General features: G+C 31.6%; 1 protein-coding gene across 1 annotated transcript in view; it reads left to right on the top strand.

Moving 5' to 3' along the window:
- The window catches only part of LOC114343985 (cAMP-dependent protein kinase catalytic subunit 3), a 314,216-nt gene extending 308,220 nt beyond the window's left edge, over positions 1 to 5,996 (top strand). The window contains exon 7 of the mRNA XM_028294844.2: positions 1,772 to 5,996. Within this exon, the coding sequence (XP_028150645.1) occupies positions 1,772 to 1,897 (126 nt within the window). The 3' untranslated portion in view covers positions 1,898 to 5,996. The remainder of the gene's footprint in view (positions 1 to 1,771) is intronic.
- Positions 5,997 to 13,614: the final 7,618 nt, after the last annotated feature.

Raw genomic sequence — 13,614 nt, 5'->3', positions numbered from 1 at the left:
AAACGACCCAGAACTAACAACAAGAAGGTGGTTGCACTTTTTACTCCTTCCACATCCTTCTCTCCATACAACCAATGAGTGTGTGGTTTTTACATTATTTACATAGTACATTTTTTTTTCATTTGTTTGTATCCAGCTTTTAAACGTCAACTTTGAATTTTGATTTGGTGGTAAAATCTGGCAGCATGGACCTTGATTTTTAAGTGTTGCCTTGATGAATCCATCTCTTAATTGGGTCCCACATACATTAGACGATACTTCTGTGACCAACTCTACGTACCGCTAGACAGCTTGCATATGACAGGAATGGTTTTGTACATTCTAGTCTGACGTGTTGCCTGATATAATGTAGGAACTTATATTTTCATTTGAAACGCTTTAAAGAACTGGTGGAGAAGATAGTGTTGCAAAATTCCAATCTAATATTTCAGTGTAGTCCTGTGCTTCAAAATTTAAAGTAGGAGGGATGAAATTTCTAATACGTTTGCCCTTGGTTTTTTTCTATCCGGCTTTTAACACTATCCTTAGCCCTAGCTCTCTAATGTGTTTCCTTTCTCCCTACTACTTGAAATTTTGAAGCACGAGACTAAACTGAAATAATAGACTGGGATATAATGTTGCAAAACTATTGCAGATTGTTGCAAAACTATCTTCTCCACCACTTCTTCGAAGTGTCAAATGAAGATATAAGTTCTTGCATTACATCGGGCGACATACAAGACTAGAATGTATAAAACTATCCCTGACATACGCAAGCTGATGAGAGGTGCCTAAAGTTGGTCACGGAAGCATCGTCTAATGCAGGGGAGGCCAACCCGTCGATTGCGACCCCTAGATCAGTCGATCGATGGCAAGAAAAAATTATCTACCTACCTATCTATTCCCGTCCTAAATATTACAAAAATTGCTAGTCAGTAGATCCCAGAGAATTAGAAAGGCAGACAGTAGATCTCGAGTCCGATTAAGTTGGTCACCCCTGGTCTAATGTATGTGGGCCCCAATCAAGAGATGGATTCATAAGGGCAACACTTAAATCAAGGTCCATGCTGCCAGATTCTACCACCAAATCACAATACAAAGTTGACGTTTAAAAGCTGGATACAAACATGAAAAAGAAATTTACTATGTAAAAATCACACTCATTGGCTGGCTGGTTGGAGAGAAGGGTGTGTGTGGAGCTAGAAGTGCAACCACCTCCTCGTTGTGAGTTCTGGGTTGTTTAAGTATTGTCATACAATATATAAACAAGCGAAAAACTTCACAATGTAGGAGAAAAAAGAGATAACTAAATGTTTTTTAATTTATCAAAATTATCGAAAATTTCAAATATTTAAAGATTTTGATTGACCTAGCGGGATCGGAAGATATTCGTTAGATGCGTAAAACTGTTGTTTTTATTACTTAACCATGCAAACTGTAAATAAATTTTACTATAGCGATAAATAAAACGTACATGAAGGATAAATAAAAATTTCCGAAGAAAAGGTAAAATTTCATTTTTTTCATAATCTTTAGGCCCGTTGCGGGATCGGAAGATAAACTCCGATTTTAATAATTTTTGTTTTGTTTTTCTTGTAATTACCAATCGCAACTTTTCCGCACTATAGCAATACGGGATTATCAACTTGACTTTTTTCGCACCACCCTAGTGTTTATGGCGCTCTCTGAACGAACAGAAATATAATACGTCTCTTGTTTTCGTTTCACGGCGAAATTCTTTTTAAAGTATTTTTTAAGTGCTATTTAGAATAAAATATTTTTTTATTTTTAGCCTCCTATCATACCAAGGATAAGTTATGAAGGCGATTCTAGCAACTTTGATGACTATCCAGAAGCGGATTGGAAATCCACTAGAACATTGGAAGAATCGGAGTTAAAACTGTTTGAGGATTTTTAACAATTTTAAAAATCTTTATTTGTTATTTAATAATTTTATAAATTTTGTTGAAACCATCCTAGTGTATATTTTGTAACTAGACAAAGTTTTCATAGCAACTTTATTATTTACTCTTTTTATTTATATATTCTTTTTGTATTTTTTTAAGTGCTAAAGTTCGTTACAATTCCTCTAAATGTATATTAAGTGAGTAGGCACAAAATTTGCAATGTTTTTTAAATGTATTCATATTTTTTTTTTTCGAATCCTGAAAAAACTAATATTTTTGAAAAATTTAAACACAAAATGAAAGATTACATTATTACCGAGGGCCGAAAGTCCTTGAAAACGTCTATAATGTTTATTTGAATAAGTTACAGGGATGAAAAAAAAAATAGAGAAAATTGAGTGTAATTTTTAATCTCTAATATCTTATCCAAAGAAATCTTTTGTTTATACTAAGGCACTTTCGGTCCTCGGTAATAATGCAATCTTTCAATCTGTGTTTACATTTTTCTAAAATATTTATTAGTTTTTTCAGGACACGAAAAAAATGAATGAAATTTTGAGCCTAGGCTCTTAAGGTTTTGTTATAAAAACTTTGTCTACGCTTATAATTTAACTGGGACCTTAATTGTGATATTGAATAGATAAGGTTAGTAATAAGTTGTAAACTTTTTATTTTAGAGTGATTCGTAATATTTTAGAATTTAGTATTTATTTTCTAACATGCTGGAATTAACGGAAATCAACATTTTTAGTCATTCCTTTTCACACGAGTGTTAATAACGTTTGTTTGTACTGGCGCCTTTAAGGAAAGTTTGAAATATTACGTTTAAATTATATACAGGGTGTTTTCAGGGCATTTTGTTTCTTTTATTTCTATTAATAACAAGAAATAATCACTCGGTACTTTAGTTAAACTACTGAATTTGTGTCGATGTTGTAACAGGTAGCTTAATAGACACTAGTCTTAGTAAAACACAAGTTTAATTTAAATAAAAATATATTCGAAATAAATAAATAACCTGTTTTCGCAGGGTCAGGAATTTTTCGTTTATTATAAATTAATAGATGAAAATAGTTTCTGTCCTTGTGGGATCGGTACTCACCGGAGGAACCCCAGACGTTCTGATACAATTAGCGTCTCTTTGCAAAGACAATAACGTCGACTTTGCAAAGTAACAAGACACTTACTCAACACACAAACTACACATGACACTAGGTACCTGTATGCAAAAAGTCACCGTACCTACCATGCCAATGGCCATTAGTTGTCGAGGCATTAGCTAAATAAAAAAACCTGTATTCGCTCCGTGCATGACTGACACGACACCTAGCGTAGCCGTCTGAAATTTTTGGCGAACACGATTTGACGTTAAACATATGATACACATATGACATATTTGACGTTAATGTAATATTTTTATTTACCATTTTTGATAAAATTTATTTACAAACAATAAGTTTCAACGAGTGTCAAATAAACGTCAAATTAAAAAACGGATATTTGGAAGTTCTCTGAAGAAAATATAAATTTTAAGGGTTTTTCTGCACTTTTTCGTTATAGGTTAGTAGTTGTCGGTGTCTCTTAGTAAATTGAATGTGAAATATATTTATTCCTATTTTACTATTCAACCTCCATACTGAAATGTGTTAAAAAAATTTTTTTTGAAAAAATGTTTGCCAAAAAGTGTTAAAAACGTCTTATGATTTGGACGTCGGAATATTAGAAAATACTTTATTTCATTACCTGTGGTTAATTCCGAAGAGAAATTAAAATGCGGTAAACAAAACACTTTAAAAAATACTTGTATCTAAAATATAGTATTATGCAGAGGCGTGCGGTTCATGGAAGCGGGGGAAGCACCGCTTCCCTATACTTCCATATAAGAAAATACATATATTATTAATTAGTATTTAATTATCAACAATGTTTCCCTAATCTTAGTAATCTACATATTATGTAGATAATTGCAATAGACATTAAAACATTATTAAAAATTGATCGCATACGAACGGGCTCAAATATGCACACAATTCAACGATTCAGTCCGCTCCTGACGGAAGCGCATCTCAAGATCGCTGCTTATCATGCATTTGTCCCGTTTAAAAATTGGTCAGGGTTTGATACCCTCACCCGCCAGTCATGTTCCTTTCACGCGAATTTTGATACCCTTGAAAGCGATCGTCCGAGCGCCGTCCGATTCCGAAAACGAGATGCGTAGACTGTTACTGCTGCTATAAGGGGTAGGTATTTAGGTACAATGGCTTAAAGAAAATTTCGATTTCAATTTTTTGCTTAATATTTTTACTAATATTTTATTTGACAGTTTGAGATTTTTCCTTTTACTGATATTTTATAGTACCTACGATATTTTACAGACGAAGTCAAGTGGCATTGCATTTTGTATAAGACAATTTGATGACTTATGATGATTAAAAAATGAGCTGTTTAAAAATATTTGGGATAAAGCTGAAAAATAATGATGATTGATAATGTCGGCGAAAGAGAGACCTATCGATGATTATACATCGAAATTTTTGATAATATTGTACAACAAATGAATTATCACTTTGAAAATTTTAAAGAAATAACATATGTAGAATTATGTAATTTTAATATGTCTAATTATAATCCATCAAAATCTTCTACAGAGGTATTTAATTCAGTACGATTAAATTATGATTTTTTTTATATTCTAGCTTTGCATTCTCAGTTAAATATCATTTATAAAACACCTGAAATTAGTGATAAAAAAATACTTAGGAATCGGTTGAATTTTTTGAATACTACTGGTTTAAATAAGTCTCTGTGTGAAGTGGTCAAGTTGTGTGAATTAGTAGGTAGGTACTAACTATCCCAGCTACAAGTGCACCATCAGTTGAACGAAGTTTTTCAGTATTAAAATGCATTAAAAGTTTTACAATAAATTTCACAAGCGAAGACAGACTTTCTAAGTTAGCCCTATTATCCATTGAAAAATAGTGCATTAAAAATTATCAGAAAATCCAAAATTTTACGACGATATTATCGACAAAAAATTTGCACTGGTTGATAGGAGGATAGGACTCAAGTATAAGTAAATAAGTGTCACATTGTTGAAAGTTGTGTGTTGTGGAAGGTGATTCGAAATCGGAATATAAAAACAATTTTGAATAGAACTCTTCTTTTTAAGTTTAAAGAAACCAAGCCTGGAACAGGGACTCGAGAGCCTGAGCAAGTAGTACAGATCGATGATAAGTCACTAGATATACGATATACTAAATCAGTATAGAGTCACTAACCTGCATTGATCGGGGTAGGATTTCGTTTGTGAGTCCTTGTATCCGGGACTCCCACATAATAAGCACTTTGCTGATAGAGAGCCCCTATAGCGCATGAGAGTGCTATCGGAGGTAAAGTGGATAGTATGAAGCATTGGGGCGGGATGGAGTGACGCCCGCTTATGAGAGTAAATCCTCCTTGCTCCAATGAATTTGTATCACCCGAATCTCATTCTCAAGGCGTGTGCATGTCTCTCAGACTGGGTTAAACACTGTACCTAATGTTTTGTAGTTCTTGTTTTTAGTCGATATAAGTTAACAGGTATTACATTAGGTATATACTTATTAAGTAGATATATATTTTGATCTCGACTCTCGTAAGAAAATATTTGTTAAACCCTTATTGAATCGCTTCCTCTTCCGAAAATGTCACCGCACGCCACTGTATTATAGTATTTTTACTACAAAAGCGATATTACGTAGGTCAAAATTTTTGACGTAAGAGAACTGTCAAAACATTAGATGTGACTTTTCATTATTGCCATGTTTATTATAAACATGGTAATAATGAAAAATCACATTCTAATGTTTTGACAGTTCTCTTACGTCAAAAATTTTGACCTACGCAATATCGCTTTTGTAGTAAAAATACTATATCTTAAACACCCTGTATTAGATTTAATCTTTAAATAGCTGATATACAATTTCTAGTTTACAGGCTGAATATTTTTACCAAACTTGTAAAGAAGTGACTGTGTCTCTGCGACTGTTTAAAGTTCTGTAATATAGTTTAAGCCTTTTGTTAACTTTTGATTGTAACATAAAAAGTAATAAACGTTATTTTGTAAAAAAATGCTTTAGTTTCCTCCTCCTATAAACTTATTATCGTTAAGGCCATCGGTACATAATTCGCAAATATTTTACGGCTATCCCTACTTTTTCTGTCGTTACACGGCAAATTACGTGTGGTAAAAGTTACACTGGTATGGATATGTAAACATTACTAGAATGTCATTCTACTTGAAAATGTCATCATTAACTTAAAGAGATGGCTTTTGAATGTTCTTGGATAACTGTTATTTGTATAATTAGTATTCAACTATGTATTCAATGATTGTAATAAATAATATTTATGTACAAAAAAACTAATACTCAATCGAGAAAAGAGGAAAAGTGATTTTTTAATAAAATATTGTTACTATGGAACGCTTACAATTTTACAATTTTGAACATCTTTAACAACAAAATACTTGGATCACAGAATATATTATCCTGATGTAATCTCTGCTTGGATCTTTCAAAAATATTACACAATAAATAACTTTTTATTAAGTTCACGTCTTAAATCAAATATTTATCAAATACTCTATATATCAATATTATTTAATCAACAACTCAAAATATTCCCGATGCCAAGTCAAATATTTAAAATTGTCACTGATTTTTACTGTCTGACTGACAATATACTGACAATATTCTATTCGACTGAATGCGGTGTAAGACAAAGATAGATTTGGAAAATATTACCACGGACATGGTGTCCATTTTTTTCGAATCCTGAAAAAACTAATAAATACTTTTAAAAAATTTAAACGCAGAATGAAAGACTAATTTATTACCAAGGGCGCTGGAATAAATAAAAAGTTTATTTTGAATGAGATATTTGAAATTAAAAATCACACTAAATTTTCTCTTCGTTTTTCACTTCTGTAACTTACTAAAATAAACATTATAGAAGTTTTCAGGGACTTTCGGCCTTCGGAAATAACGCAATCTTTCATTCTGCGTTTAAATTTTTCAAAAATACTTATTAGTTTTCTCAGGATTCGAAAAAAAATGAATCACCATTTGAATAGCATTGCAGCCGAAAATACGCACCCATCCTCTTAAGACGAAAAGTACATGACTTTTATTTTAAGAAAGATACTCCAAAATTTTACAGCAGAGAATAAGCAAAATAATTGTAAGTCAGTTAAATCAACAACGAAAAAATAGTTATTTATGAAACAGTTCGTGAAGTATGCTTCGCAAAAAGTAGGTACTTCACGCACAGTTTGACGAAAGTCAGACGTGCACGCTACGTTATTACCGAGGGCCGAAAGTCCCTTTGAATTTAGAAGAAGTTTCTTTTAAATGAAATATTCGCAATTAAAAATCACACTAAATTTTCTCTTTTATTTTCACCCCTGTAACTTATTAAAATAACCATTATAGAAGTTTTCAGGGACTTTCGGCCCTCAGTACAGTAATAATGTAATATTTCATTCTGCGTTTAAATTTTTCAAAAATATTTTTTAGTTCTCTCAGAATTCGATTTAATTCGAATACATTTAAAACCCATTGAAAATTTTGACAAGCGATATTTTGTGCCTTTCCCCTTAATAATATTCTAACAAACTTTAAAGCATCTGCATTAAAAATATTATGGTCTAAAAGTAAGTGAAGACAAAACAAAATATATGGTCGTTTCAAAACAAGAACGACGATGAATAAGGCAAAATGTTACTACAAACGATCATAACTTTGAAGTAGTTAAAGAATGTAAATATCTATGGCCAATATATCTATGTAAATGGCCAATGACAACAAAATATAAAGTGAAGTTGAAACGCGAGTAATGGCGGGAAACAGGATTTTCTTTACTGGAACATTTAATGATGTTAAAACATGTCTCGCGAGGTGCAAAAATCCATAATACGACCAGATATATTATAAGACCATAATACGACCAGCAGTCTAGTATGGAAGCGAAACATAGACCAAAAACAATAACAAAAAGAGAAGTAAATAAATTGGTAATGTGGGAACGTAAAATCCTTTGAGTTATATATGGCCCTGCAAAATCGCATGACATGGATCACACGAAAGGAGGCGCAGACACAACAACGAGTTAAAGTCTCTCTTCGGAAAGGAAAATCTAGTTAGATATACAGGGTGTCCCGAAAAGATTGGTCATAAATTATACCGCAGATTCTGGGGTCAAAAATAGGTTGATTGAACCTCACTTACCTATATACAATAGTGCACATAAAAAAAGTTACAGCCCTTTAAAGTTACAAAATGAAAATCGATTTTTTTTCATATATCGAAACTCTTAGAGATTTTTTATTGAAAATGGGCATGTGACATTCTGATGGCAGTAGTATCTTAAAAAAAAATTAAAGTGAAATTTATGCACCCTATAAAAATTTGATGGGGGTTTTGTTCCCTTAAACCCCCCCAAACTTTTGTGTACGTTCCAATTCAATTATTATTGTGGCACCATTAGTTAAACACAATGTTTTTAAAACTTTCTTGCCTCTGAGAACTTTTTCGATAAGCCAGTGTTTATCGAGATATTTTGAATATTTGTCGAATCCACCACATATTTGTATATGGTTAAGTATGATTATATGTATACACGGTTAATAATCTGAAAATTTATTTATAACTTACATTTTTAGGTATATTGAAATATTATTTTTATATGAAATTTTAGGTATATGAAAAAGAAGCCACATCTCGATAAAAGGTGACTTATCAAAAAAAGACTAAGAGTCAAAAAAGTTTTAAAAACATTGTGTTTAACTAATGGTACCACAATAATAGTGTAATTGGAACGTACACAAACATTTGGGGGTTTAAAGGAACAAAAACCCCCATAAAATGTTTATGTAAATATATTAAAAAGAAGCCGCATCTCGATAAAAACTGGCTTATCGAAAAAATACTAAGAGACAAAAAAGTTTTTAAAACGTTGTGTTTAACTAATGGTACCACAATAATGAATTATTTGGAACGTACACAAAAGTTTGGGGGGGTTTAAGGGAACAAAACCCTCATAAAATTTTATGGGGTGGTCAAATTTTACTATAATTTTGTTTTAAGATGTTCCTGCTATAAGAATGATACATGTCCATTTTCAATAAAAAATCTCTAATAGTTTTCGATATATTGAAAACAATCAATTTTCATTTTGTTACTTCAAAGGGCTGTAACTTTTTTTATGAGCACATTTGTACTAAGGTAAGTTAGGTTCAACCGAACTATTTTTGACCCCAGAATGTGTGGTATAATTTATGACCAATATTTTCGGGACACCCTGTATAAAGCGAAATATACCTAATAAGATGGACAGGACATGTAATACGTAGTAACGATAAACTCCTTATAAACCATGTGTGTTGGGAAAGGTCAGATGGAAGGTCTGTAGGACTGCCTAGAAAAAGGTGAAAAGATGCAGTCAGAGGCGATTTGGAGAAAATAGGAGTGAGATAACGGGAAATAGTGGCACAAGACTGACAAACATGGAAGGCAATAAATAGTAAACGCGGTTAAGATTCACAAAGAGTTGTAATGCCTTTGATGATGATAATTCCTACTATTGGCGGATATCTTGCAGAAATTGTCTTCGTATTGTAGAAGTGAATTCATTAGATTCAAGGGAATGAATAATCTCCATAATGTTGCAGCTCAATCATATTAATATTTCTCCATATTATTAATATTATGTAGCAGTTCTGAAGTTGATTGGAAACATGTCTGCTATTAGTGATAGGTCAATTTGGTAGAAAAATAATAATTATTATTCTCTATATAACAACGCCAAATGCCACACAAACATGTATTCTATTAAGTATTTTCTATGGAAAATAAGCCACAATTTTACTAAAAAATTAATTTATTAACGTTTCGATATTGACGATATATCATTTTTAAGTCTTCTACTTTAAAATGTATAATATACGTCTGAATTGCCAATATAAATGAGTCAGATTAAATAAATTATTAGAAGAATTTTTTTACTTAGCAACAACATTTTTGTTTATTTTAATAGTATTTTGTATTTTGACAACGAAACCCGATTTGGGCTTCGAAACGTCAATAAATTCATTTTTTAGTAAAATTGTGGCTTATTTCCCATAGAAAATACTTAAAAATGCCACAAGGAAATAGCTTCAGAACAACATATGTATTTTATTAACAACAAATCATTGTGAATGCTCTTTTACAACCGAAGCCATAATTTTGCTCTATCAATATCAAGTATTGCCTGTCCAGCGATTCATCAAACGAACTAAACTAAGTAATAAGATATCAAATGCAACAATGGTTTAAAAAATATACTGCGTAAAACAAAGTAAAAAGATAAATCGGTTATCTTTTTAAATGTAAAAAAATTAAAAAAAAACATATATCAGTACAACCATCAGTTACAATTATTGTGTGTTTCTAATCTTTTTAATAAAATTTAATACTTATTTTGTAATTTCTTAATAATTGTATAAATCAACTGTACCATGCCAATGGCCTTAGTTGTCGAGGCATTTAAGTTAAATAAACTTAATGGTATTACCTACCAAATACTATACACGATAATACATACAACTCTTGACATTTCCCATTAATTTTGTGGAAGCAAACAAAATAGCGCCATCTAGTGGTATGAGTTATAACCACAAACTATGCATTAAAAAAAAGTTTTTTTTATAGGATTAAATCAAAATACAAATTTAGTTGTGAGCTATTTTCTTTAATTTTATATTCTTACTTTTTAATTTACATAATTTTTCCTTTTTACTACCGTTAACACGTTGACGGACAGTGCTTGAAATGTATAAGCACTATATGCCCCTTCAAATGTATAAGCACTTGTGACACTATTAGGATGATAAAATTGATCCAAATAATGGCATAACCCAGACATCCAAAGTGAAAGTTATCCATCAACATCAAATTGTTCTATATGGTCTAAATAATGTTCAGAAAAAAGTCACAGCATTTTGAGCGACGGGTTTGGGGGGAGAGGGGGGAGAAGTCGGTAAATTCGTAGTTTTTTACGTTTTTCGTCAATATTTCTAAAACTATGCGGTTTAGCATTAACAACGTTCTATACAAAAATGTTCTACTTTAAATTTTAAATAAAAAGGTCCGATGCATAATCCTTCTAAAAATGAACGGTTCCAAAGTTACGGAGGTAGTATAGTATAATTGGTCAAAAAAAAGCCTAATCCAGACATCCAAAGTAAAAGTTTTCTTCCAACACCGAATTGTTCTATATGGTCCACATATTGTTCAGTAAAAAGTTACACTATTTTGGGCGTACGGTTTGGGGGGGAGATGGGGGAGAAGTCGGTAAATTTGTAGTTTTTTTACGTTGTTCAATATTTCTAAAACTGTGCTTTAGCGTATACAATGTTCTATACAAAAACGTTCTACATAAATTTTAAAGCAAAAAAGGTCCTGTAGGTACATAATTGTTATAAAATCAACGGTTCCAGAGTTACGGAGGGTGAAAAGTGTATTTTTTCGATACTTTTTATATTATTTGGGCAATTGATGATGATTCTGGGTGGTGAGGTTGACGTTTCTTCAAGGGCTTATCACTAACATACCATCGGCAACTGAAATAGCAAATTTTATTTACAAAACACAATTCTGTTAAAGAAAATTTCTTTCATCAGTAATAATATTATAAATTGCCCAAAAAATATAAAAAGTATCGAAAACGTCCACTTTTCACCGCCCGTAACTCTGAAACCGTTGATTTTATAACAATTATGTAACAAACCTTTTTTGTTTTAAATTTATGTAGAATATTTATGTATAGAATATTGTTTACGCTAAAGCACAGTTTTAGAAATATTGACGAAAAACATAAAAAAAACTACTAATTTACCGACTTTTCCCCCATCTCCCCCCCAAACCGGACGCTCAAAATGGTGAACTTTATACTGAACAATATGTGGACCATATAGAACAATTTGGTGTTAGAGAAAAACTTTTACTTTGGATGTCTGGGTTAGGCATTTTTTTAGACCAATAATTATACTATACTACCTCCGTAACTTTGGAACCGTTCATTTTAGAAGGATTATGCATCGGACCTTTTTTATTTAAAATTTAATGTAGAATATTTTTGTATAAAAGGTTGTTCATGCTTAACCGCATAGTTTTAGAAATATTGACGAAAAACGTAAAAAACTACGAATTTACCGATTTTCCCCCCCTCCCCCCCCCCCCCCCCCCCCCCCCCAAACCCGACGCTCAAAATGGTGTGACTTTTTTCTGAACATTATGTGGACAATATAGAACAATTTGGTGTTGGAGGATAACTTTCACTTTGGATGTCTGGGTTTGGGTGTAGTTATACCATACTATTATGTATTTTGCAATGTAGAATAGGGAAAAATGCAACGTCTATAGACGTTGTGTCACATTACATCAATGGAAATTAGACGTCTATAGACGTTCTGTCCGTCGACGTGTTCATATATTTAACATTTTCAACACTCTCTTGTATATAATTTTGAAAATACCTTTTAAATATATAAACTAATAAGGGGTAGTTCCCTAGGTTGACTGTACAGGGTGTCCCAGACTAATTTACCCACGCTATATCTCTTAAACGAATGGAGATTTTCGAATGTGACAAAAAGTGGTCTATTCTACTTGTAATACCCTTTAATATGACGTAGAAAAAAATCATCCCCTAAATATTCATCCATTAATTACAACCCCTAACTTTAATTTTTTCAATAGCACCCTGTATATTTTTTTATAGTTTTGGATGTGGTCTTCTATCGTCTATGAAACACATTTTTTGAAAATAAAATCGGTTCGTAAATAACCAAGAAAATATCAGTTTAGTTTTGTTAATTATGTGTCCCAGACTAATTTATCCAGGCTACGAGTATATTTCTTAAACGAATAGAGATTTTCGAATGGGACAAAAACGAATCTATTACATTTGTAATACACTTTAATATGGCGTAGAAAAAAAATTATCCCCTAAATATTCATCCCTTAGTTACAACCCCTAACTTTATTTTTTTAAATAGTACCCTGTAAGTTAGGGATGAATATTTAGAGGATGAATTTTTTCTACGCCATATGAAAGTGTATTATAGATGGAATAGATCAGTTTTTATGCCATTCGAAAATCTCTATTCGTTTAAGAAATATAGCCTGGATAAATTAGTCTGGGACACACAATTTAACAAAGATAAACTGATAGTTTCTAGGTTATTTACGAACCGATTTTATTTTCAAAAAATGTGCTGAATAGACGATAAAAGACAACATCCAAAACTATTTAAAAATATACAGGGTGCTATTAAAAAATTAAAGTTAGGGGTTGTAACTAAGGGATGATTATTTAGTGGATGATTTTTTTGTATGCCATATTAAAGTGTATTAAAAGTAGAATATATCACCTTTTGTCCCATTCGGAAATCTCTATTCGTTTAAGAGATATAGCGTGAGAAATTTAGTCTGGGACACCCTGTATACCATATAGTTAAAAAACTCTAATATAAAGTAACAACCACTTCTATGTAATAGGTATATTTATTAAAAATTTTAAAAATCCCAATGGATCCAATAAAATATGTCCAATTCAGAACGTTTTCGGACCTATCAGTCCATCATCAGTGAATTCAAATACTTGCTAAATAGCCCCAGAATCAAACAATGGTTGAAATTATAATTCA

This window comes from Diabrotica virgifera, chromosome 2, assembly GCF_917563875.1.
Source record: "Diabrotica virgifera virgifera chromosome 2, PGI_DIABVI_V3a".
In the NCBI taxonomy this organism is placed as follows: Eukaryota; Metazoa; Arthropoda; class Insecta; order Coleoptera; family Chrysomelidae; genus Diabrotica; species Diabrotica virgifera.
Note: the sequence above shows the minus strand (reverse complement) of the source record. Positions and strands in the feature narration are given on the sequence as shown.